At 68.2% G+C, this 25,730-nt stretch overlaps 1 protein-coding gene across 2 annotated transcripts; it reads right to left on the reverse strand.

The window, feature by feature from the left end:
- Nucleotides 1–935: 935 nt before the first annotated feature.
- On the reverse strand, nt 936–24,040 carry CELSR3 (cadherin EGF LAG seven-pass G-type receptor 3; the record flags this gene model as incomplete). Of its 2 annotated transcripts, none has more annotated exons than XM_079794622.1 (35): nt 936–989; nt 1,843–2,716; nt 3,367–3,567; nt 4,036–4,194; nt 4,465–4,574; nt 4,748–4,896; nt 4,972–5,088; nt 5,347–5,470; nt 6,073–6,152; nt 6,674–6,786; nt 7,002–7,176; nt 7,346–7,552; nt 7,639–7,765; nt 7,967–8,134; nt 8,610–8,784; nt 9,097–9,252; nt 9,376–9,571; nt 9,786–9,995; nt 10,185–10,279; nt 11,759–11,860; nt 12,068–12,251; nt 12,548–12,668; nt 12,760–12,901; nt 13,035–13,206; nt 13,499–13,615; nt 14,596–14,781; nt 15,209–15,378; nt 15,469–15,594; nt 15,804–15,967; nt 16,346–16,503; nt 16,602–16,690; nt 17,231–17,346; nt 17,547–17,772; nt 18,269–18,919; nt 20,323–24,040. In XM_079794622.1, 35 exons carry the CDS (start codon nt 24,023–24,025, stop codon nt 962–964), a joined length of 9,891 nt encoding a protein of 3,296 aa, XP_079650748.1. In that variant the 3' UTR covers nt 936–961. The 2 variants fall into 2 exon arrangements, with proteins under 2 accessions (XP_079650748.1, XP_079650749.1); XM_079794623.1 differs by having other exon boundaries at nt 10,185–10,295; nt 11,727–11,860; nt 20,323–24,025.
- Between the last annotated feature and the right edge of the window lie 1,690 nt (nt 24,041–25,730).

Here is a 25,730-nt window from a genome sequence, read left to right on the forward strand (position 1 = left end):
AACGTAAAAGTTCCCAGTTCCGGGCCTCAGACAACGGAATAAAAACGGAGTTTTGTGAACAGGGTCCTAACAGTCACGTCTCCCTTTAGAGGGGAGAGGGGGCGGGCGGAGCCTTCCTCGGCCAGGTGCCCAGCCCGCGTTCCTGTAAACATGGGCGGTGGCACCTGCATTGGGCATCGTCAGCCCCTTGTTTGTGATCCCGGCTCTCCCTCCTACTCCAGCCCTCAGCTAAGTCCTCGCTGGGGGCAGAGCTGGGGAGTCACGTGGCACCACAGCTTCGGCTCCCAGGGGGCGGGCGCCCTCTGCGGGAAGGTGACGAGGCCTGAACCCCTCTGGGAGAGGACGCCTGCTCTGTAAACAGGGCGCTGCTCGGCACCCAGCAGCAGTCCTCGGTCATAAGGCAGTAACGGCAGGGGCTCCGCACCGTGAACACCCAAACCCACGGGGAGGGGCGGCACGGGGGGCCCTGTGAGGCGGCCAGGGGACCCTTGTTCCAAGCCCCACCCCCCAGTCTCAGGAGTTTGCATCCAAGAAAAAGCAAAGATCAGTTCTGTCCTCGGGGCCCTGACGATATTCAGATCCACCTGGGGGGACAGGAGGGTCTGCCTGCGCCCACCCCAGTTAAGAGGAGAGAAAAGAGCATATAGTTTGCGGGGAACCCCAACGGAGTCAAACTCTGCACCTTTTCCCCTCGCCCCCGCCCCCCAGCCCAGCCTCAGAACCCCAGGCAACAGAAAAGCTAAAAAATAACATAGGCATATCTCTCTGGTTACAAAGATACAAAAGTATAAAAGTCCTTCCGTTCCCAGGCCGTGCGCGCCTCAGTCCCGCATGCGCACTCTCAGGAGCTGCGGGGCTGCGGGAAGCTGGCCGCCTGGGGTCCGCCCAACTCCTGGGGTCTCTTCCGTCAGCGCCAGCCCGAATCCTCCCCTGCCCGCGGTTCCTCAGCTGCCGGCTGCCCTCAGGAGTGGCCCTCACTTCGGGGGACTCTGCAGAATCCAACGGGGAGACCCATCAGCAAGACCTTGCCCCTGAGCACTGAGCAAGCACCGCCTGCGTACGGACACCGGGTTAGGCGCTGGGCAGATTTTGTCTCAAAACCTCCACCTCCCGAAGGCCTGTCACTACAGGCACGTTTTGCAGAGAAGGAAACAGGCTCAGAGGGTCAAGTCGCTCCAGAGCCTGAAGCCCTGCTCAGTCCCCCAGCTCCCTGCCCCCAACAGCCAGACCCCAAGGCGAGGCTGCAGGACCCAGATGGGGCTCGGCACCCTCCTTTAGCCGGCTAAAGCCTGGCAACTCCTGCTCCTCCCCACGGCCTCCCTCACACCTGTGCATGCAGCTGCCTCCGGGGTGTCCGCCAGCCCCTACCCACAGACGCCACGGGCACTTGAGATGCACCAGGTCCCAGCTCAGTGTCCGTGCCCAGCCCCAGAGCCCTCGGCAGGAGGAAGCTGACGTGGGCGCAGTGAAGGACGAGTGCGTTACCGTTAAGTGAGCTGTCCAGCCGGCGTGCAAGGGCCATATCCTGGCACTACTCCCCCCCTTCCTCTCCCGCTCCCCCAGGCACAGCCTCCTGCGAAGCCTCCTGCCTCCTCCCCCCTCTTCCCCTCCCTCCCCCAGCTCAAGCCCCTGAGAAGGCCAGGCACCCAGAGGGAGCAGGGAGGGTGCTGGCCCATCACAGCCCCGCTGCCTGCGGGTTTCTGCCTCGGCCGACGGCCCCTGGCTGTGCTGAGCCTGGGTGCCCGCTGCGGCCCGCCCTCACCCCATCTGTGGCAGACACAGGGCATGCACAGGAGATGGTCCTAAGCCGATGGGGGTGCGCGGGGGCTGGACCCCGCTTACTCTGAGTCGGGCGACAGCTCCGAGATGCTGTGGGACGTGGCCGAGCGCGGTGTGGAGGGCCCCGGCGCGGAGGCGGTGGCAGAAGGCGTGGCCGTGGTGTGGGGGCCCGAGGGCGAGCTGGAGGACTGCACGGAGGAGGAGAGGGCCGAGGAGTTGAAGGAGGCAAGGATAGAGGAGAGGATGTCCAGCTGCTCGGTGGAGGGGCCGCGGGCCGGGTCCTCCCGGACTCGGAGCAACTGTGGGGGCGGCCCCAGGCCTTCCCGCGAGGGGTGCCGGCTAGGCACCTGGTCCAGCCGCTCCCCTGAGTTCGAGCTCCTGGACAGAGAGTCCAGGGGCCGGGATGGCAAGAGGGGGTCCCGTGAGAGCTGCCGCTGGGGAGACAGGGGCAGAGGCGGGGGCTGGTCCCGGTCCCGGGCGCTGCGGGGCGGAGGCAGCGTGCGCAGCCACTCGCAGGGCGCTCCCAGGTCCAGCGCATCCCGTGACCTGAAGCGGCCGGCCGCGGCGCCGGCGCAGTCCCGGGGTGGCTGCCTCCGCGGCAGGGTGCTGCCCCGATCCCTGGGCTCCGGGCGGCCTGGCACGGCAGCCAGGCGTTCCTGGGAGCCCGGCCGACTGAGGGCACGCAGCAGGGGGCCCGGGGCCTCCTCCAGCCGCTCCCGGCTCAGCTGCCGCCGGAGGAGCAGGTCCAGCTGTTCCCGGGAGGAGTAGCGGCTGGCCGGCTGCGAGAGGCTGCCCGAGCCCCCTCCGGCACAGATGCGGCCGTAGGAAGCCGCCGGCACGGCGCGGTGGCCCAAGGTGGCTGCGCGGCACCAGGACAGCTCCGGGGTGCCTCGGGGCTGTGGCACCAGTGGGCACTGCAGCCGGTTCTTCAGGATGCCTGGGTGGGAACAATGGGGGACAGGATGTGCACACGGGGCAGGGACTCCCTGGGTCTAGGGACATGGCAGCCTTGGGGTCCCTGTGACACAGGGTTGGGGGCAGAAACCCCTGGGAGTTCCCGAGGCAGCTGGACAGGGCCGGCCGGGGAGGCGGCCATCGCCTGGCCAGGACGGGACAGTCCCCGTGTGTGGGGTGGAGACAAACCTCCCCCCACCAGGTTGGGGTGGCGGCAGCCCAGGTCCTGGTGATGCGGACAGGGTCAAAGGGCAGAACCCCCTGGGCTGGGGCAGGGGCACTCCCCGGGGCCCCTGTGTGCAGAAGTCAGGGCAGAAAGCCCTTGGGGTGGGCGGGGCCATCTCTCGGGGCCCCTGTCTAGCAGGGGAGGGGGCGGGAGCCGAGGCCTGAGCACAGGAGCTCCTGGGCTCGCAGGACGCAGACGGGGCCGGGGAAGGACCCCCTGGGCGGGGCAGGAGGCCCTGGGGTTTCCGTGGTCCACACGGGGCTGTGGTGCAGGGCCGGGGAGTGAAAACCCCCAGGTCAGAGCAGAGGGAGCACTCGGGGGCCCCCGTGGAGCAGTCTGGGTTGGAGGGTGGAACCCCGAGTCAGGACATGGAGTCCCCGCAGTGCCGGCCAGGCCGCGGCTCGCACCTTTCCTCTGGCGCTGGGCCCGGCCCAGGGAGGTCTCGTCGCCGCTGGTCACGGCGGCGTCCGGCGGGTTGTTGTTGGCCGCGTCCTTGCTGGTGTCCAGCCCCAGGCGCCGCTCGGAGCCCCAGGCCTGCAGCGCGCAGGGCGCGGCCTCACACTCCCCCATGGCGGGCCAGCAGGACAGGAGGTCATTGCCGTCCACATCTGCAGAGCCAGGGCCGTGACAGGACCCGGGGTTTCATGACCCCTGCGGCCCCGACTCTGACCCCTGACCCCAATGGCTCCTAAAACCCTGGCTGTCCTGTGAGCGCAGGTGCGAACAGGAGGCGGCTCTCAGAGGTCGATGAGCCTTCGGGGGGCTAATGCGCCCTCCCTCTCGGCTGGAGGCGGACAGAGACGCGGGGGACCTGATGCTGAGGGCGGAGCCCACCCCAGGGGAGCGGGGGCTGGAGGGACGGCGAGTCACCTGGAACACCCTGACCTGCTCCCCGGCACCGGCTGTGCGGGCCTCCAGCCGCAGAACACGCGGAGGGGGCGGGGAGGGGAGCGCCAGCCCGGATGCCCGGCCCCCAGCGGGTCAGCCCCAGGAGTCCTCAGGGACAGGAGGGTCCCTGGGTCACACCCACGTGGAAGGGGGGTCTGCTGGTCACCGGGGAGCGGAGGGCCCGTCACCTGTGGGGTGGCTGAGGAGCCTCTCGCTCTGGGCGGCCCGGCAGAGCGGACGCTGGAGCCGCCCCCGCGGCCGGCCGCTGTCCTCGCTCTCCGAGGACGGGATGGACAGGCTCCTCTCCTCCTCCAAGGACAGGTCGCTGTCGGAGTCGGAGTCTGCACCTGGGGTGGGAGGTCAGCGGTGGGAGGCCAGAGGAGGGCCCAGCGTTGAGGTGGGGAAAGGAGGGACTTGGGGAAGGAAGGGGCCGGGATCTGGGACCTGAGAGCGTAAGGGGCGGAGGGACCGAGGGCGGGGACCTGTCAGGAGAACAGGCTGGGTGCTGGGTGCCCCCTGGGGCCGTGACCTGGGGAGCTGGCTCCCAACTTGGGACAGAAGAGGGGGAGGCGGGCGGAGATGGTCTCCCTCCCCCCGGCCCGGGCCCCCACCTCCACCGGCGTCTCGATGGAACATGGCCACGTCCAGGTCTGTGGGGCCGGCGTGCGGCTGGAGGCTGTGGTCAGTGTGGTCCGCCGCCGAGCCGTGTCGAACCAGGACGTTGTCCCTGGAAATGCAGCCCCCCCTTAGGAGGGCGCCATGGGTGCCCTGCAGGCCGGCGTGTGCGTGCCGTGGACGGCTCCGAGGGCCCGGGGTGAGGCAGGGGGCCTCGGGACGGAGGCGGCCCGGCAGCGCCCACCCCGGGAACGCGGGCTGGTCGGAGCTGTGTCCCCCGCTCACCTGAGGCAGCCCCGGCCCCGCTGGCTGTCCTGGTCCTGGGCGCGGCCGGAGCGGGCGCTGCTCACGGAGGAGACGGTGGAGGCGCCCAGGGTGATGCGGATGAGGCCGCTCTCCTCAAAGAGGGCCGTGTTATTGTAAACCCCGGGCCCCTGGGGGGAGACAGGGGGTGAGCCCACCCGAGAGAAGCCTCGAACCCTGGCCTCCCGGCCCTGAGAGCCTCCTACCGTCCCAGGCGCGGGCCTGGCCTCCTCGGGCACCGCCTTCCTGCGCAGACAGGCCGGTGCCCAGGCGGCCCGGGCGTCGGCGTCCAGGACACAGAAGAGCAGCAGCACGGCCAGGCCCTGCGGGCAGCGAGGGTTGGCGAGACTTAAGCGAGCGAGGACAGGGCAGAGGAGGCCCCGGGCCAGCCAGGGCGTCAGCCCAGGTCCAAGGGACACGAGGGATGCGGCGGGGAAGGTCAGTGTGGCCAGGAGGCAGGCGGCCAGGAGCCCGGGTGTGGGTGAAGGTCCGTCCAGGCCAGCACCCCGCCTGCTGCCAATGCCCGCCCAGGAGCGGCCCTGAGGCGCTGTCAGGCCCGGGGACAGGGCCGCCAGCCTGACCTGGAGCCCGCAGAGCCCGGCGTGGAGGTAGTGGAAAGCCAGGACGCTGTGGTTGACCGCCAGGAGCCCGAACAGCCAGGAGGCGCTGACCAGGAGCAGGAGCAGGAAGGCGCTCCGAAGGGTCCTGCGCAGGAGCGTGGAGGGACACGGGACACACGGAGTCACACGGAGTCACACAGGGCTCGTGGGGGTACACGGGACACACGGAGTCACACGGAGTCACACAGGGCTCGTGGAGGGACACGGGACACACGGAGTCACACGGAGTCACACAGGGCTCGTGGGGGGACATGGGACACACGGAGTCACACAGGAGGCAGCATGGGGCCAGGCGGGGACACCCGGGGACACGGGACACACGGAGTCACACAGGAGGCAGCATGGGGCCAGGCGGGGACACCCGGGGACACGGGAGGAGGGGAATTCACACAAGAACGTGGCGGGGTCAGGAAGACGCTGGGGGGATGAGGAGCAGGAGGGGACACGGGGAAGCACGCAGGAAGCGGCATGAGGGGAACCGGGAACATGGCGGGAACCCATGGGCGGGAGGAGACTCTGGGAGGCAGCAGGGCCAGAGCACGCGTGGGGCCAGAGAGTGACGGCAGCCGCGGGCGGCTGGCTTCCTCCCCCCAGAACCCGGAGCCCAGCCCGTGCCAGGAACGTCCCGGGAACCCCAGGCCCCAAGCAGGAGGGCGGGAACCCCCAGGGCCCAGGCAGCCAACTCACAGCGCAGACGCCTTCTTAGCCTCCGTCTGCCCGGGGGCGCAGGGCGCGCGGGCAGCCAGGAGAAACATGGTCCCGTTCACCTGGACCCACGGCCGGACATGGGCACCGGGCAAGGCCGAGAGAGAGAGAGATGGTGAGAGAGAGAGACCACGATTCATGGTGGGGTGGGAGGGCAGACCCAGAGAAACACACGTGGTACAGAGATCAGAGACAGAGACAGGAAACCAGAGGGGGACTGAGATGGAGAGACAGGGAGGCCGAGGCGGGGGGGCGGGGGGGGCAGCCATCTCTGACCCCCACCTCCATCTCCATGCCAGCTGCATGGGACCAGTGGGCCGAGCCAGGAAGCCTGCAGACTGCCACCCGGCACCCCTCCCCGACACCCCCCCACACCCCTCCCTGGCACTCCCTCCCCCGGCACCCCCCCCAACACACACACCCCCGACATCCCTCCCCGACACCCCCCACACCCCTCCCTGGCATCCCTCCCCGGCACCCCCCCCCAGCACCCCTCCCTGGCACACACCCCCGGCACCCCTCACCTGCTGCTGCCCCACCCCCCAAGCAGAGCACACGGTGGCACTGAGTGCAGGGCACTCACCACAATGACAAGGACGACAGGGCCTGCGAAGCTCCAAATGAGGGGCTCGTGGACCGAGATCCAGCAGAAGTCGGGGTTCCCATAGCCCTCAGGGTCCAGGCCGACGGCAAGGCCTTGGGGGGGGAGGGCAGGATGGAAAGGGCGAGTTTTAGAGTCGCTGAACCTCCCGGGACGGGAGAGCCGGGATGGCGAGCAGAGCAGGTCCTCCCAGAGCAGGGGGCACAGGGGCTGAGGTTGGGGTCACGATGGGGATTGGGGGCGGGGGCAGGCCCGGTGACGGACAGAGGTCAGGGGTCACAGCCTGGCCGGCGGCGGGCAGGGCGCTCACCCAGCAGCACGGCAGGCACGCCCCAGCCCAGGGCGTGGTAGAAGCGCATGGCGCCGCGGTCCACGTTGCGGGGCTCGACCTGCACGCGGCGGAGGTGCAGCCCCTGCACGAGCAGCCACGCGAAGGTGCTGAGGAAGAAGTAGTGCAGCAGGATGGCCACCGCGGTGCACGCCAGCTGGAGGAGGGGGCGCGTCAGCACGCTCCGGCCGCCCCCGCCCGCCTCTGCTCTCCACCGCCGACCCCCACCCGACATGCAGCGCCTGCCCCAGGACCCGCCCCACACCCTGGCCCGGCCGAGGCCACCAGGACAGTCCCTGACCCTGACCCTGACCCTGACCCTGCACCTGGTTGTGGGTCCTGTGGATCCCCAGCAGGAACAGGAGCTCGGCCGTCCCCAGGGCGGCCGCCACGTGGGCGTGGATCCTCCGTGTGTTGGACTTGAGGCTGCGCAGGCTCAGCAGGAGGGCCGCGGTCAGCAGCAGCGCGGCCACCGACACGGCCACGGCCACGTGAGTGAACACGGCCAGCAGCTCCAGGTCGCCCTCGAGCCGCTGTGGGGACAGGGGTGGCCGTTGGGGTGCTGCGACCCCTGCCCTTCGACCCTCCCACTTCCTCGGGGCCCTGAGCACAGCTGCACCTCACGGGGGGAGGCGTCCATGAGGACCCCGAAGGTGCCCGTCCGGCTGCAGCGACACCGTGCGTGGGACCCGTTCCTGGACACCAGCTCGCAGTCCCGTGCCGTCCACACTCCGCGCTGGTCCGCCCTGCGGCCACGGGCAGTGAGACCACCAGCGGCTCTGAGGGCCCCGTCGCCGGGCAGGGGTGAGGGGGCAGGAGGGGCCCAGGGCGTCTGGAGGTGGGGAGCAGCATTCCTGGGGGGCTGGGTGCACAGGGCATGAGTGGGGCCCAGGGGCAGGTCGGCCTCCCGGGGGCTGACAGGCCCAGGGCTTCCCGGGGGTCCTCACGGGCCAGGCGGGTCCCACTGCACGCAGATGGCCTTGCTCCGGTTCGCCGTCTGCAGCAGGCGGAACTCCAGGCTGATGGGCGCCTCCAGGACGCCCCTCAGGAAGCTGCGCCCGTGGAAGACAGCCACGCTGACCACCGGGGAGTTCATGACGGGGTGCGGGGGGAGCCTGCGGAGACACCGCCCGGCTTGAACGCCGCGGCCCCCGGCCCGGCCCGGCCGCCCCGCAGGTCCTCAGCCACTCGTCGGGGTGAGCCCCGTCTGGGAAGCCCCCAAGTGGACGCTGTTCTGAGACCCCCTCAGCCTCTGCGGGGTCATGGTCCCCAGAAACGGCAGGTTCTCTCCAGCGAGGGGCTTCGGACCCAGTGACCAGCTGGGCTCCCCCCACGCCCACCGGCCTCCCGGGCGGCCTGCCTGCTGCCCTGGCTCCCACCTCCGCCTTAGGACCACCCCCCGGCACCCCGCAGCGCGCCGAGGGGACCAGGCGGCACGGACCAGGCTCCGCGCGTGCAGAGGAGCAGCTGTGTGACCATGAACCTGCTCACTCGCCCACGAACAGGGTTGGGGGGCTAGGCTGGGTAGAAGCTGCAGGAAGCTCAGGGTGAGGGGCCTGGCATCGCCCCCCCCACCCCCCCCCCCCGTACCTGGCGCCCCGGCGCTCGGCCTGGAACTGGGCGGGGAGCAGCCCCCCCAGCGTGCGGTAGACCAGGAGGGTGACGATGGAGGTCCCCGGCTCCGGCTCGGGCTCCAGGGCAGGCGGCGGGGGGGCCACGCTTTGGGAGCTCGAGTTTTCCACGCCGCTGCCGCCTGTGGGCAGAACTGCCGGGGGACGGGGAGGAGCCGCTGTCAGTGACCTCCGACCCTGAGCACCCACAAACCCAGCTCTCAACCCAACCCTGCACCCAGCATGGGGCTTCCTTCCCTGCAGGTGCAGACCTGGGGTTGGGGCGCAGGAGCCCCTGAGGGAACGTGGGCGCCCAGGTCCGGGCCTGGGGAGGTCCTCGAGGTGGCGGGAGCCGGCGAGGCGAGTGCTGCGGCCGGGGTGGGGGGCGGGCTGACGAGGGAGGTGCCCCCAGGGGACCGGCAGGGGGTGACGTGGGGTCCGGCCCAGGGTCACCCCAGGACACTCACCGTCATGTGGGGACAGCCGCGGGGCCTGGGAAGGCAGCAGCACATGGGTGTGAGGGTCCCAGGCATCCTGACCACGGAACAGGTTGCTATGGTAACGAGGGTAGCGACGGGTGCCCCGGGACGGACTGGGGTGCTCCATGCGGTCGATGCTGAGCACTGCCCAGGAGGAAGAGGGGGAGGCCGTCAGGCTCCTTCCTGCCCACACCCAGAGCCCCCCGCCACCAGCGGAGCCCTCAGACCCGGTCCTCACCCTTCCGCAGCCCCCACCCCGCCACATACTGATGTTGGGCGTCACCAGCCCCACGGGATTCAGGTACGTGAGCTCCATGTTCCTGGCGAGCGTGGCCGCGTACTCCTCCAGGTGCCGCACCAGCCCTGCGCTGCCGGGGGACCCCCCGGGCGCCCGCCGCCCCAGCGCGGCCCACAGGTCCCCAGTCTCCGGGGCGAGCAGCGCAGAGCCTGCCCACAGCAGGTTCTGGGAGGAGGGAGGAGAGCGGGCTCAGCCGGGTGAGGCTGTGGAAGGGCAGAGCGGGCACAAGCGTCCGGCCAGGGCTCAGAGGGGCAGAGCAGGCAGGGCGTGGGTCTGGGGGGCCGAGGAAGAGGGAGCTCAGGGCCGTCCCTTCCCCAGGGCCAGGAGGGCCTGAGCGGGGATCCGGGGCTCAGGGTCCAGAGCACAGGGCACAGCCCACCTCGTTGAAGTGGGCGTCCTGAGTGGCCGTCAGCCCGAAGCCCTGCTGGTGGCTCTCAGAGGCCAGCAGGCGGGCCAGCAGGCGGGCAGCGACGTGGACGTCCTGGCTGAAGTAGTGGTCAGTGTGGCCGGTCACCTCCCGCAGCCTCTGAGCCAGCTTCTTGGCCTCCACTGTGTCCAGTGCTGTCCTGTTCAGCTCCAGGCCATCCAACTGCCGGACAAAGGTGGGGTTCGGGTCACTGGGTCCCTTCGGCCTTTCTCAAAAGCCTCACAGGGAGCGTTTGGCCCAGGAGAGGGCCCCAGGGAAGGCCCGGGCATGGCGTCTGGGGCCTACCACAGGCCTGGGGGGCCGGGCCGGGCCGGGCAGGTCTGAGTGCAGGGCACGGTCTGGGCATCTCACCAGCAGCGTGAGCTCGCGGAAGGCGGGGGAGGTGCAGTTGAAGAGGTCGGGCTCCAGCCACCCCTGGTCCTCGTCACAGAGCCGCACGGCAGCACCTGGGGGCAGGGAGCCCTGGTCAGAGGAAGCCGATCAGAGACCAGAGGACTAGCCGTCAGGCCCTGGATGGAGCAGCACCCCCCCCCCCGCCCCCGCCCAGGCAGCCCCAGCTGCTGCCAGCAGCTCCTGAAGGCCTGTGGCCATTCCAAACCACCAGCGAGAAAGGTGAGCGTGAGGGCAGGGCTGGGCACACGTCCACACGCACATGCACACACAGGCCAGGAAAGGTTCACGGACATGTGGCCCAGGGCAAGCACGCATGCACGCACACACACACACACACACACACACACACACACACACACACACCGATGCTCCTATCTGCACACACACGTGGACAAGCACACAGACACACAATGTTCTTTCACACACACACACACACACACACACGATTCTCACACACACACATACACACACACCAGATTCTCTCTCTCTCACACACACACACCAGATTCACACACACACAGACCAGATTCACACACACACACACCAGATTCTCACACACACATACACACACACCAGATTCACACACACACACACACACACACACACACACACACACACAGATCAGATTCTCCAGGAGCACTTTGTGACCCAGCTGGTGGGGGTGGAAGTTCCCACGCAGGTTTGAGCTGCCCAGGCACGGCTGCTGCCGTCTCATGGTCCATGACTGGGGCGGGGGCTGTACAAGAACTGACCTGGACCATGAGGGAGCTTGCAGCCGTCAGTGAAAGGGACCCTAACCTTAACACAGGGTCCTCTCCCCCCAAGACAGACTCACAGACACGTGCACAGGCACAGAAAGACACACACACGTGCATGCACACGGATGATCTCTGTCCAGCCACTGCAGGGACCTCAGGCCAGGAGGAGGGTGTGGGGGAGACCTCAGGCTGTGGGGAGGAGCCTGGAGGAGCTTCGAAGGCGGAGTCGCCTCTCGAGAACTCAGGCAGCAGGGACATAGGTACCTGCAGGGCCCTCAGGACCTGAGGAGGTGCCCGCCAGGACCTGAGGAGGTGGGAGGGGCGGCCAGGGTCTCCCCGCGTGGGGAGGGTCTCTGAGGACCACGGGCAGCAGAGAAGGGGCCCGGGGTCCTCAGACAGCGGAAGGGGCCCGGTTCTCCGAGCCATCGGAGTCGCTCTCAGAGACCTCAGGAGGGGGAGGGTCTGCAGGGGCTTCAGGCAGCGGGGGGTCTGCAAAAGCTCTGGCCATGGGAGGGGCAGCGCACCTGAGCAAACACGTACCCCTTACCTGCACCCCGCAATCCTGCCCAGAAGCCAGGAGAAACAGACGGAGGCTCAGTGAGGTGGGGGGAGGGACACGGAACCCCTAGGAGGAAGTGAGGGGCCCGCCTGGACCCTACCCGCGCCCCTCCTCTGCAGGAACCAGGACGCCCGTCTCAGGAAGAGAGGCGGCTACAGCAGGCCAAGGACAGGCCCACCCCACCCTCAGCACTGCCCCTGCCCCGAGGTACTCACCCAGGGCCCCCCGGGGACAGGGCACTGAGGCCAAAATGCCGAACTTGGTCTGGGGCCACCACACACCGGATCGCAGGGACTTGGGGCAGGCATCGTACAGCACTAAGGAGAGGGGAGGCGCTGAGCCGGGGGGCCAGGGGGGCGGGCGACAGCCACACCCACCGCCCTCCCCTGCGGCCTCACAGGAGCTGGCCTATCAGCTTCGGTGACAGGTCACCCAAGCACTTGGGCAAAGTGAGGCTCCTGGGTGTCTCCTCAGAGAGCCAAGGTCCACCCGCTACCTTCCGCGGGGGCTGGGAGCCCGCTCACCTCGGCAGCCGCTGGCCGTGACCTCGGCGAAAGGGCTGTCACAGCTGTTGCACTGGCGGCCGAGGGCGCCCGGGCGGCAGGGGCACTGCCCGCTGTGGGGCGCGCACGAGCGCGAGGTGGAGCCCACAGGGTAGCAGTCACACGGGAGGCAGGCGTCACTGCCCCGGGGGCGGTAGTGGAACTCCTGTTTGAGAATGGGTCAGGGCCTGAGGTCAGAGGTCAACGCTTGCTTGGGGAAGGAGAAGAACCAAGGACTAAGGGTCAGAGAACAATGCTCACAGGCCAGAAGGAAGCCGGGCCTCAAGTGAAACTTAAGGGAGGGGTCAGATGTCAAGGACAAAGGACGGCACTTAGGTCACAGGACAGTAAAGGGTCAGGGCCTGAGTCAGGGGGCAGAGGTCAGCAAGCTGGAAAAGAATCACAAATCATGGCTAGGGAAGAGTGCAAAGGCCAGGGGTCAGGGGTCAGGGCCCCGCACACCTTGCAGTGGCACTGCCCGTCCGTCTGGTTGCAGTTGGGGTCAAAGCCCTTGTGGACGGCACAGTTGCAGGGCCCGCAGGTCGGGCTCCCCCACCAGCCTCGTGGGCACTGCTGGTCCTTCCTGGGGGGGCACAGCCAGGTGAGATGCCCCGATATCTCAGTGCCCTCCCAACCCACCAGGGCCTCCATGATCTTGGCCCCTGGCCCCCTACCTGTGCTCACAGTGGTGCCCGAAATAGCCATCTACACAGTCGCAGGTATAGCCGTGGGGGGCCCCTGGGAGGTGCCGGCATGACCCCTGGTTCTGACAGGGGTTCAGGAAGCAGGCGTCCACGCAGCCCGGGCCATAGTAACCTGCAGGTCGGGTCAGAGGACTCAGGACACTGACCACAGGGCACGGGAGGGAGGGCGCCTGTCCTCGGTCTCCTCCTCCTCCGGGTCCCCGAGTCTTCGTCAGCCCCCAAGTCATGCCACCGCCTGGCCCTACCTGGCCAGCACGTGCAGGAAAAGGTCTGCCAGAGGTCTCGGCAGTCCGCGTGGGGCGGGCAAGGCCCGGACGCACAGGCGTTGTCCACGGCACAGCCAGGTTCCACATTCACTCGCTGCGTGGGGGGGTGCAGGGCTGGGGACCCCAAAGGCGTGGAGCCGAGCCATACCCCCTGTGGACACAGCTGGTCTGATGACCCCTGACATGCAGCTCCCTACCCGACCCGACCCCATGTCCCTAAGTCAGCTCAGGGGCCCGAGGGTGCTGTCCCTGACACTGACCTCGAAGGGCCCGTGACCATCTGAGCGGGACTCTCGGCTCCAGCAGCACGAAGGCTGGGCTTCTGATGGCTCTGGCGCCCCCCCCCCCCCGGCCCCCGCCGAGGTGAACCAGCTGTTGAGGTCCCCAGGCCCCTGCTCTCGCCCACGCACCCGAGGCCCCGGTCACCCCCATGCTGACCCCACCTGGACACAGCCGACCAACCCCGGGGGAGCCTCCTCTTCGCCGTGGGGGGGCAGGCCCCCCACATGGAGCCGCTTTACTTTCAGGCCCTGCAGCTCACTGCCCACCGCCATGGTGTCCTGGGGGGAGGGGGCAGTCAGCACCGGGGAGGGGGAGGGGGAGGACCCTGCCCTACCCCCGAGTCCGTCTTGGCCTTGCCCTAGCCCTGCACAACCACCACTCTGCTCCTTTGTACCAGGGGATAGGCTGGGAACAGCTGCTCTCGAGAATGGGGGCCCTGCCGGAGCATGGGGGATGGCTCAGGAGGGTTTCAACTGGGCTCAGCCCTGGCTGGTTTGGCCCCGTGGATGGAGAGTCAATCTGCGGACTGAAGGGTCCCGTTTGATTCCGGTCAAGGGCACAGGCCCGGGTTGCAGGCTCGATCGCCAGCAGGGGGCGTGCAAGAGGCAGCCAATCAATGGTTCTCTCTCATCGTTGATGCTTCTATCTCTCTCTCCCTCTCCCCTCTCTGAAATCAATTTAAAAATATTAAAAAAAAAAAAAAAAAGCCAAAACCGGTTTGGCTCAGTGGATAGAGCGTCGGCCTGCGGACTGAAAGGTCCCAGGTTCGATTCCGGTCAAGGGCATGTACCTTGGGTGCGGGCACATCCCCGGTAGGGGGTGTGCAGGAGGCAGCTGGTCGATGTTTCTCTCTCATCGATGTTTCTAACTCTCTGTCCCTCTCCCTTCCTCTCTGTAAAAATCAATAAGATATATTTTTAAAATATATATATATATATATATATATAAAAGAGCTGCGCTCAGATAGGCCTTCTCCTGGACCAGAACAGACCCTGACATTCCACGACTTGAGCTGGGAGGTGGGGTGGCCATTAGAAGGTTCCAGAAGTCCGGCAAAGTGCTGACGACCGAGACCGGCCAGAAATCAGGAGCCTCCCTGCAGGAGGGCTGGCAGGGTGGGCTCGGAGCCGGACGTGAGGGGGCGGGCAGCGGGGGACATCCGACTACGTGCAGGGGAGGGAGGCGAGGAGCTGGACTAGAGGTGGGATCAACTGGTTGGAAGACTAAGAAGGGACTACTGCAGGGTCAGAGGTCAGACCTGGAAGAGGCTAAAGTCCAGCGAGACCATGAGGACGTGGTGGCCCCGCCGGCCACCTGGCTCCTCCTGCAACTCCAGCCGAAGGTCGTGCCACTTGCCGTCACTGACAGTCACCTGGTCCAGGAGGAGGTGGGCGGCACGGCCCGAGCCCCTGGTCACCGTCAGGGACAGCACCCCCCGATGCAGCTGTGGGACAGAGGCACAGACCTGGGTTAGGGCCCCGTTGGGCTGGGGCTGGGAGTGTGGGGAGGCGAGGCCGGGCGCTCAGAGGTCAAGACCACCGAAGGGTGGAGCGGGAGCAAGGCTGCGTCTGGCACTCGGCCCTGCGCCCAGGGCTGCTCCGCGGCTGGAAGTGGGTGAAGGGGCAGAGGGCAGGCCAGAGGCTGCTGAGTGGGGCAGCCAGCACAGAGCTATGCTGATGCCCTGCGCCTGCGGCGGATGCCCTGGTGGGAAAGAGGGTCAGGGGCCGGGGGTCAGGGGCCAGGGCTGGGTCAAGGAGGGTCAGTACACCTGGCAGAGAAGTATGCGGCCTCATCAGGCCCAAACTCAACGGGCGTGTTGCCGGGGCCTCAGAGATGGAGCTGGAGGTCGGGGAGGCTCAGGACAGACCCACCTGACAGAGGAGCGTGCAGTGCGGCCCCGCCTGCACTTGCATCAGGACCCCGCGCGTCGCCCGCGTCCGGAACGCCAGCCCCAGGTACCACGGCGCAGACACAACCACGTCACTCCCGAAGTCCCACCTCAGGGTGCCGTTGCCGCGGAAACGGTGGGGCTGGGCCATGGCTGCGGAGACAGAAGGGGCAAGGTCACCGGCCCCCTCAGGAGCAAAGCCGGCCCTGCAGGCCCCCGCCCCCCGCCCCGGCCACCACTCACGGAGCCCACAGTCTCTGCCGCCGAAGCCCACAGGACAGTCGCAGCTGAAGCCGCCCCACCGCTCCGCGCAGCGGCCGCTGTTCTTGCACGGGTTTGAGTCGCAAAAGTGGAGCTTGGCCTGGCAGCCTGGGGAGGGCGGGCACGGGGAGGGTCTGAGACGAGGGGCCCACAGGGACCGCAGGTGGCCCCGACCTCAGCCCCACGTCCCCTCGGGGTGGACGTGGCCTGTGGTAGAGCTACTGGTGCCCGTGCTGCCACCAGAGGAGCCAGTGAGCAGGCAGCTATGGAGTCTCTCCAGGCGCCCCCACCCCGCCCCAGGGACAGGGACTGCCTACCTGCCACGGTGCCGTTGTTTGCGACGAAGGCCGCCATGTCCACTCGGCGGCCATCGATGTGCAGGTCCCGCATGCAGCCGACGAAGTCCTTGTGGGACACGGGGAAGTTCTCGGGGAGGTTGGGGACACCCCCCAGGAGCAGAGGGCCTGTCAGGTCCAGGGACCTGGGGGTCAGGGGTCCAGGTCATTGGTGGGACTGGAGCCAGGGTAGGGGGGGCCACAGGAAGTGTGGGGGCAGGACTGAGAGAGCAAGGCCACTGAGGAGGCCTGGCTGGGGGCGCAGCTGGGTCCTGGCTTCAGGTGGGGAAGCAAAGGAGCTCATGATGGGCAGAGTCTGGGGAGGGGGAAGGGGGCTGAGGGTGAGGGTGCCTGGGTGGCGGGCGGAGAAGAGGTGAGGTGGGGTTTCAGGGTCCGTGTGGGAGCGGGAAATCTGGTGGTTTGAGGAAGGATGGGAGTTTGGCGGGTAGGAGAAGTGGGGTGCGTGAAGGGCTGGGTGGGCTTTGCCCAGCGGAGGGCACGGGGAGCAGGGGCTGGGGCCTCACTTCTTGGAGCTGGTTTGCACACCCGCAGCTGCACACGAGTAGTTTCCGATCTCGGCTCCAAACTGCAGAGCCACGGCCACGTCGCAGTCGTCCACGCTCAGCACAGCCACCTTGTCCTTGGAGGGGCCCTGAGCAGCCCCCAGGGCATCTGTCCGGGGCTAGAGACCCAGGCACACCACTCAGCAGGACCCCGGGGACCCCGAGGGGCAGAACTTGGCATCCCAGCGCCCCCACTCCCGGCCGAGGGGATGCCCACCTTGTTGTAGTATCTCAGGTGCACCGTGTGCCACTGGCCATCACTCAGGCCGCCTGGGACCGTGGGGCTGACCACCGTGCTGGACTCGCCTGGTGGGAGGATGGTGTGGAGGGTTGTCTGCAACGGCTGCGTTGACCCCCCAAGTCACGTAGGCACAGCTACCCCCAGGGGGACCCTGTTGCACCAGATCACCCTACACCAGTGATGGGCAACCTTTTGAGCGTGGTGTGTCAAACTTCGCCAAAAAACTGAGCATAACTCGGGTAGTGTGTCACTTTGAGGAAAAAACATTATTTCGCAAATGTTTCATCCTCAGGAGCAGCAAATGTTTCATCCTTGGCACCCGGCCGCTGAGGCGGCCGCGTGTCATCAGAAATGGCTACGCGTGTCAGCACTGACACGCGTGTCATAGATTCGCCATCACTGCCCTACACACTGGGGGCCACATTGGGGCCCAGAGTGCCCGGGCAGACAGAAGCACACCCCCCGGAGAGAGGACTCTCCCACCGGAACCAGGTCCTCACTGCGGTCTGTTGCCATGAGGTGGATGTGCAGGTACCTGAGGGGGTGGGGGCTGCACTGCCCCCCACACACGCACACCCCTCGCCCACACAGCTCCTGGCACCCACCTGTGGAGTAGGTGAGCCGCACTTGCCCAGCCACCATCTCCAAGGCCAGGAAGTCGTGCTTCTCGTTCAGACGGCCGTTGTAGAAGAGCAGCCCACTGGGCTGCACTGTTGCAAACCTGGGTGGGGCGGGCAGGGCGAGTCACGAGCCGCACCCTCCTCACACCCACCACCCCTGCGACAGGAAGGCTGGCGGGAGAGGGAGCCCAGGCTGGGGTAGGAGGAGGCCGGGCAGTGAGCTCTGAGGGCGGTCAGGATGGGGCGGGCCGGGCAGCAGGAGGGGCGCGGGCAGGCGGCGGGGTGCGGGGCGGGCACCTACGAGAGGGACAGCGTGAGGTGGAAGCGCTGCCGCAGGCCCCGGAACATGACGAACGAACTGGGCGGGAAGGAGCGAGCCGACACCTCGCAGCGCGGGCCCTCGAAGGCGCCGCCCGCCGGGCACTGGCAGCGGAAGCCGCCGTAGGGCCCGTCCGCGCAGGTGCCCCCGTTGCGGCAGACGCCGGGCACGCAGCGTCCGGCCTCCGTGTCCAGCTCGCAGTCCTCTCCTGGAGGGGAAGCCGCCGTCAGAGGCGGTGAGGCCGTCACCACCGCGCCGCCGCCCCTCCGCCCCGCGAGGCAAGGGCTCCCAGGCGCCTTTCAACGCCTCGGAAAGGTCTGGCCCCGCCCCGCCCCAACCACGCCCAGTTAGTGGCCTCGCCCCGCCCCTAACCACGCCCCCGTATGACCACGCCCAGCCCGTGGCCCCGCCCAGCCCCAACCACGCTTAGCCAATGGTCCCGCCTCGGAGCTAACCACGCCCTCTGTCGGGCCCCGCCCCTGCCCTGACCACGCCCTGTGGCCCCGCCCCTGGCCTGGCCACGCCTCCCTCACAGCCTCAGCCGCGCCTGAGGCCTTTGGGCCTGGTGGCCCTGGACTCTCCCAGGACCAGGCTCTCCAGCTTCTGGTCCCACCGCGCCCGCCCGGCCCGGTTCCTTCATCCCCGTCCTCCCTGCACTGCGGTTCCGCCCTCGCGCTCTGCCTGAGGCTCCCGGGCGGGCTCACCCGTGAAGCGCGGGCGGCAGACGCACGTGTAGCCGCCCTCCCGCCGCGCGCAGGCGCCGCCGTTGCGGCAGGGGTTGGAGTAGCAGAGGTCGAGCTCCGTCTCGCAGAAGTCTCCGGTGAAGCCGAGCGGGCAGCGGCAGCGCAGGCCCGCGATGGGCTGGATGGGGCGGAAGAGCGTGGAGGCCGAGGCCAGGAAGGGCGCGGACGAGTCGAAGCGCAGCACCGACACGCACTTCATGTAGTTCTCGCAGGGCTCGCGCAGGCACACGTTGTCGTCGAAGGGCAGCACGTCCAGCAGCGAGCGGGCGGCGAGCGCCGCGCGGCGCACGTACAGCTGCTCCTGCAGCTCCTCGGAGCTGAACCAGGGCCCCGCGGCGCCCGCCCCCGCCCCGCGCGGCGCCAGCGCCGAGAAGCTCACGTTGAGCACGGTGCCCCCCACGTCCGTGTCGTTCTGGATGTTGAAGATGAAGACGTCCTCGGCGGGCGTGGCGAGGACGGCGGCCACGCCTTCCAGGAAGCGGCCCAGCAGCGGAGACAGGAAGCGCTCCTGCCACATGTTCTCGAGGCGCACGGTCAGGCTGTTGGCCAGCAGCTCCTCCGTGATGATGGCCACGCGCAGCACGCACTGCGCCGTCACGCTGTGCAGCCCGTCTGCGGGCAGGGGAGGGGCAGGGTCAGCCTGGGGTCCGCAGCTGCCCGCCCTGGGACACGAGGGCCAGGGCCAGTGCCTGCCCAGTTCGCTGGCACCTGAGTCAGCAGGGACCCTGGGAGACCCAGCTCTGGTGTCAAGGTGTCAACAAGTTGCTGCTTCCTCTCCCCTCCCTCCAACACAGGGAGAGGCCTGAGCCAGGGACCAACCCGCCACCCCTCCCCACCCCAGTGCCCATAGGTCGGCAGGCCGTTCCTCTCTAGAGTCTAACAGAACACTGGGGTCGTAAGTGTAACTCACCCTTGCCCAAGTTATCCTAGTCCGCAGGCCACCCCACTCAGGACACTGACCACCCATCCTCCCCCACCCCCAGCACCGCAGAACCAGCAAGACACCCTCCAAAAAACACAGGGTTCTAGGCAGGGGTCACCCACCCCTATCTCTGTCAGCAAACTACTTTCCCATGGCCCGGGCCCTGTAACCACTCAACCCCATCCCCCCAGGTCAGTAAGCTCCCTCCCACCAGGAGGGTCGTGCACCCCAACCTCTCACACCCTCAGCATTCTTAGGTCAGCAAGTTGCCCATCACCCCAGACCCGGGCCCTGCGATCTCAGTGGCCGCCCCGGAAATGAGGATGAGGGGCTTATATGCCGTGTCCCCAGACCATGCACACACTGGGCGGGCGGTGAGGGCTGGCTGGTTGGTGCGTAAGTTGAGTGGCACGTGGACGTTGCGCCTGCTTCGGCCAGGAACCAGGCTCTAGAACTGGGGAGCGAACGCCAGTGAAGTCTGTCTCCAGCCTCTGCAGCCTCCAGAGCGGGTGACCAGAGCCTCTCCCCCGGCCCCTCCCCAGGAGGGGCTCTGACATCCGCTGTGCAGGCGGGAAAGAGGCAGGTGAGCCTCCGTGTCTTCCCCAAGGGCAGGGCCTTGGTCAGGGCCTTGGATAGTGGCCAGGCCGATGTGGCCCTCTCTGCCTGAAGCTGCCAGGGTGCGCTGCTGTTTCTGACCACTGAACCACTGGCTTCCCCTCCCGCACAGAGGGGTGAGGGTCAGCGTGGACCCAAAGTAACTCATCTTCCGAGCGGGTGTGGTGCGGGCTGACTGTGACCTCCAGACCATTAAGCCAGGACCTCCTTGGAGGGAGGGGGCTACCCTAGGGCAGTAGACCGCTCATGCAGTCTGTATAGGGTTTGCTCGATGCCCTCGAATCTTTGGGGTTCCGTAGAGACGTCCCAAGAACCTAAGCAGGGGGTATATGAACCTAACCTGTGAGGTCTCTGGCAGGTCCCGTGAGGTGCAGGAACCCAAGACTTAAGGGATTTTTAGAAGGTTTGGAAATCCCTCTTTGGTTTGAGGTGCCCTGTGGAGCCCCGGACAAGTCATTTGCCTGCCTCCACCCCTTACCTGTGACGGTCACCAACATGGAGGCCACCAGTGGGCGGTTGTTGTCCAGCTTGCGGCTGAGCCGAAGCTCCCCGCTGGTCTGGTTGACGACCAGCAGCTGCAGCTCATTGCCGCGCTCAAACGAGTAGAAGAGGTGGTCGGAGACGTCGGGGTCATACGCTGGGATGCGCCCGATGACGCCGGAGGGGAAGGTGTCCGAGCGGTTGGACACGTAGTTGTTGAAGAGGATCTGGAAGTTGTTGAGCACAGGGCTGTTGTCATTCTGGTCGACGAGGCGGACGTGCACGGTGGCTCGACTGACCAGCGGGGCGGACGTGGCCTGCACCACGATCACGTACTCCTGGCGAGCCTCGTAGTCCAGGTCGATGAGCGCCGTCAGCTCCCCGGAGAAGATGTCCATCTGGAACAGCTCGGGGATGTTGCCCTCCACGATCTGGTACATGACGTGGGCGTTGGGGCCCTCGTCGGGGTCCGCCGCCGTGATCTGGGCCACCACCGAGCCCACGACGCTGTTCTCCTTCACCCGGACCTCAAACTCCTCGGCGGGGAAGACGGGCGCGTTGTCATTCACGTCCTGCACCGTCACCTGGATGCTGACCGGAGTGCGGAGCGGAGGCACCCCTCGGTCCACCGCGTAGGCCGTCAGCTCGTACACTGGTCTGGCCTCCCGATCCAGCCGCCTCACCGAGCGGACGATGCCAGAGGTGGGCTCGATGGTGAAATCTCCATCCCCATCTTCCCCGTTCTGGAAAGTGTACTGGACCCGGCCGTTGGCATGCGCGTCCCGGTCCGTGGCTGAGACCTGCAGGACGCTGGTGAAAGGCGGGGCGTCCTCGGGGACCAGCCCCGTGTAGTGGGAGGCCACAAACTGGGGGGCGTTGTCATTCACATCATTGACCATCACCTCCACGTAAGTGGTGTCCGCCTTCTGTGGGATGCCGTTGTCTCGTGCCGTGATGGCCAGCGTGTAGGTCACCTGGTCCTCGTAGTCCAGCGGGGCCTGCAGCGTGATGGCCCCCGAGGCGGCGTCGATGCGGAACTGGGGCAGGTTGTCCTCCAGCAGGTAGGTGATGCGAGCGTTCTCACCCACGTCGTCGTCAGAGGCGCTGATGACCACCACGGTGCTGCCCACGGGCCGGTCCTCGCTCACGCTCACGGAGTAGTGGGCACTCTGGAAGACGGGCCGGTGGGTGTTGGCGTCGGTGACGTTGACGTGCACGTAGCAGTGGTCGTGAAGGGCGCGGTCCGAGGCCGTGAGCACCAGCTTGAAGTAGCGCTCCTGCTTGTAGTCCAGGGGCAGAGCCAGGGTCACCAGGCCCACCCCGCCCTGGGTGCTGATGGCAAAGCGGCTCCGGGTGTTGCCGCCTGTGATCTGGTAGCTGATGGCACTGTTGGCATCACGGTCCACAGCGGTCACGCTGACCACGCTGGTGCCCACGGCGGCGTCCTCGTTCAGCCGCAGGTGGTGCTCCTTCGTGGTGAACTCGGGCCGGTTGTCGTTCACGTCCAGCACAGTCACCGTGACGCTGGCTGAGGAGGACAGGGGGGGCGAGCCATGGTCGCGGGCCTCCACGCCGAAGAAGTAATGCTCCACGGACTCGCGGTCCAGGGGGCCGCTCACAGAGACCCAGCCGGTCGCGCTGTTGATCACGAAGGGCGTGTCGGGGGCCACGCCGGTCAGCGAGTACTCCAGCCTGGCGTTCTCCCCGTGGTCCGCATCTACTGCCTGGATGTGGATGACCGAGTGGCCCAGGGGCGCGTTTTCCAAGACGGACACCTGGAAGGGCGTGCTGACAAATATGGGCGCGTGGTCATTGACGTCCACCACCTGGATGCTGGCCAGGCCCGTGTTGTTGGACAGCGGGGGCCGGCCCGCGTCCTGCGCCCGGATGCGCAAAGCGTACTCGCGTTCGGCCTCAAAATCCAGCGGGGCCACCACCTGGATCTCGCCCGTGAGGCTGTCGATGGCGAAGTGGCCGCGGCTGTTGCCGCTGATGACGTTGTAGTGCACCAGGCCGTTGGCGTCCTTGTCGCGGTCCGTGGCCGTGACGCGGAGCACCACCGTGTGGGGGCGCACGTCCTCGCGCACCTGAGCCACGTACCGCTTCTCGCTGAACTGCGGCGCGTTGTCGTTTTCATCCAAGACGGTGATGTGCACACGCACGGTGGCCGATCGCGGCCCGGGCTCCTGGCCCTGGTCGCTGGCCTCCACGACCAGCTCGTAGCTCTCCATGTGCTCCCGGTCCACGCGGCCGCTGGTGCTAATGAGGCCCGAGCGCGGGTCGATCTCAAAGGCAGCGGCAGCGGGGTGCATAGCGAGCGGCTCCACGAAGCGGTAACGCAGGTTGGCGTTGGGGGGCGCGTCGCCGTCGGTGGCCCGCAGCTGCAGGATGGGGTAGCCCTCCTCCACGTTCTCGCGCAGCGTCTCCCGGTACTGCGACTGCTCAAACACCGGCGCGTGGTCGTTGCGGTCGGCCACTGTCACGGCCACCATGGTGGTGGCCGAGAGGCGCGGCGAGCCGTGGTCCTGCGCCGTCACGCGCAGGTAGTGGCGCTCCATGCTCTCGCGGTCCAGGGCGGCCTCCGTGCGGATGAGGCCGCTCTGCGGGTCGATGCTGAACAGCTCCAGCGAGCGGCTGTTCATGAGCGCAGCCAGCGAGTACACCAGGCGCCCCGCCTCGCCCGCGTCCGGGTCCTGAGCCGCCACGCGCAGCACCGCGGTGCCCGCCGCCTGGTTCTCGGGCACGAGCGCCTGGTAGTTGTACTGCGGGAACTGCGGGTGGCGGTTGGCGGCGCGACGGGGGCGGGCCCGGCTCGCTAGGGGAGTCCTCCGGGGTCCGGGCGGGGCCGGGACCCCGGGGCGCAGCGGGAGGGAGCGGCGGCGGAGGAGCCCGCGGGGGCGCATGCGCCGGGGCGTCGGCCCGGGAGCTGTCCGGTCACCGCGCGGTGCTGAACCCGGAGCGGGCGCTGTCCCGGCCGTGCGCGGTGCTGAAGCCAGCCCCGCGCCAGACCCCGCGGCCCCGGGAGGACAGTCCGTCCGGGAGATTGTCTTCTCGGCTCGGGGGCTCCGGGTTCTCTCGCTCTGACCCCTGCGCCCCGGCACCCACAATTCCCCGCAGCATCGCGTGGTTCCCACTTTTTGGGGGGCGCTTCTCCCAGCATTCCTCTGGGGCCGAACCAGAAGGTCTGAAGGGAAGGGCAAGCTGCTCTCTGGGGCCGGGACCCCTGCGGACAGAGCCTCTGGCGACAAACTGTGTCTTCGTGAAGGTCCTGTCCGTCCGCAGGAGGAAACCTCCGGGCGCCAGCATAACGGAGACCCCGGCCCCTGGCCTGCCCCTCGCCCGCGGCTACCGAGTGCCTGGACCCCATATTCCGCCGCCAGCCCCGCATCCGGTTGCCCAGGGGACCCTCGGCCACTCTGGGCGCTTGGCTTCCCCCCTCGGAGCCCCACGAAGATAGGCTCCCCAACTCCCCGGCCAGGCTCCCCGTCCTCCCGGGCCCCGGGAGGCTCGGCACAAAGAGCTAAGGCCCCGCCACCGACCCGCGCCCCGGGCTCCGGGGCAGCAGCCACCTCCGCGCCCCAGCCTCGGCCCCCGCCGCCCCCCAGCTCCTCCCGGCTGAGCGGGAACAAAGAGAGGAGCAGGAGCGGGAGCAGCGAGGCCGTCGGCCCCCTGAGGCCCCACCACGGCGGCCGCCTCTCCATCGCCCCCCGCCTCCCCACACGGCCTCCACCGCCCCCCGCCCTGGTCCGGGCCTTGGGCCCGCCCCGCCGGTCGGGCCCCCTCCCGGGCCCCTGCCGCCGCCCCGGCCCCGCGCCTCTCGGCCTGTCGCTCCGCGCCCCCGCCGCCCCCTCCGGCCACCATCTACTCCGCGGCCGGAGCCCCTGTGGAGTGCGGCCCCGGGTTCGGCCGCCCCCACCGCAGCATCCCGGGCGCCGCCGCCGCCTCCCGCCGCTCCAACATGGCTCCCGGCCGCCGCGATGGTTCGTTCCGCCTCCGCCCGAAACCTCGAACCCGGTGGTACAGGCCGTGGCGCATGGCAGCTCCGATCGCCGACGCCCCCGACGCCATCTTTACTGAGGGCAAGAAGGCGCTGCCCGCGGTGCTGAACCGGGCGCGGCGGGGGACCGCGGCGGATGCACCCTCCTCGCTCCGCGCACCGCCCGCACCGCCTCTCTCCTTTCAGGGCGCGGTCCCAGCTCCGTCTCCCAGCCTTTCTTCTTTTTGTCTTTTCAATTTAACTTTATCCGATCCGTTCTTGTCCCCCGCTTCCTGAGCCCTAGTTCCGAACCTGGTTCCGGATTTTGGTGTGAGAATGTGGGGCAGGGGGGAGCGTCCTCAGGGCTCTAGGGCGGGGACGCCATGTGGAACCCCGGGGGGCAGTGGGGGCGGTGGGTGGGGGTGGGGCAGCTTTAACTCTTCCATCCGTGAGTTTTAAATCATGAAACGTCGCGACTATCCACCTCCTTGTGCGGAGCGCCCCGCGGAGCAGGAACGGGAGGTGACCTGCCGGGGGCAGAAGCAGGGGCAACCCCTTCCGGCCCTGACAGCCCCCCGCAGTCTCCCGGCGCTGGCGGATCCCCCACGGAGGCTACACCCCTCTCCCCAGGGCACGGGACCCCAGTGCTCTGGATGCCCCGTGGAGCCCGGCGTCGCCACGCGGCTGCGGGCCCGGCTCCTCGGATCCGGCTGCTCCTCCGCTAAGACCGCGTCCTTGAACCCCTGGACGGGACTAACAGAAGCTCAACCCTCTTCCCGCCGTGCAGTCCGGTTCTCCCCGCGCCGTGCACCTCCGGGCGCGAGTCGGTACCGTCTGGCCAATGGGCGGGCGCAGCGGAATAGACGTCACAGGGTAGCGGGGCGGCGGGTGCACGCCGAGCGCCCCAATCAGAAAGCCACCGTCTCTGCTGGGCACAATGTGAGGCTCTGCCCCCGCGGGACGCATTGTCTGGGGACAGGGCGCCCCGTGGGTCCCAGCACCGCCGGGAAGATGCTCGGGAGACGCTCCACCAAGTGGCCTGCACAGGCAGCAGCGACAGCGGCCTGCAGCGCCGGGTGCAAAGGGCGTGGGCGTCCCAGCACCGGGGCGGGGGTCGCTCTGGGGCCCAGAATACCGAGGGGTGCGGCTCCTGCTGGGACCCGGCGGAGAACCCCGGCCTACGGCCTCTCGCCCTCCCAAACGGTAACTATGACATCACCACCAACCAATCACACGGCGCGCTCGTTGGCCTCTCGACTTCTTCGCTTCCGGGAGGCGGGGTTCCCGGGGGTTCCACCCTCCGAGCGCCTCGCCCGGCCGGGCCGGGAGGCGGGTGAGCTCCAGTGGCGCTTTGCCCCCGTCTCTGCACCGGAGGACCCGCTGCGGTCGGAGCTTCGGCCGGATGCAGGTCTGGGTCCCCAAGGGCGTGA

This window comes from Cnephaeus nilssonii (genome assembly GCF_951640355.1).
Source record: "Cnephaeus nilssonii genome assembly, chromosome: 17".
NCBI lineage: Eukaryota > Metazoa > Chordata > Mammalia > Chiroptera > Vespertilionidae > Cnephaeus > Cnephaeus nilssonii.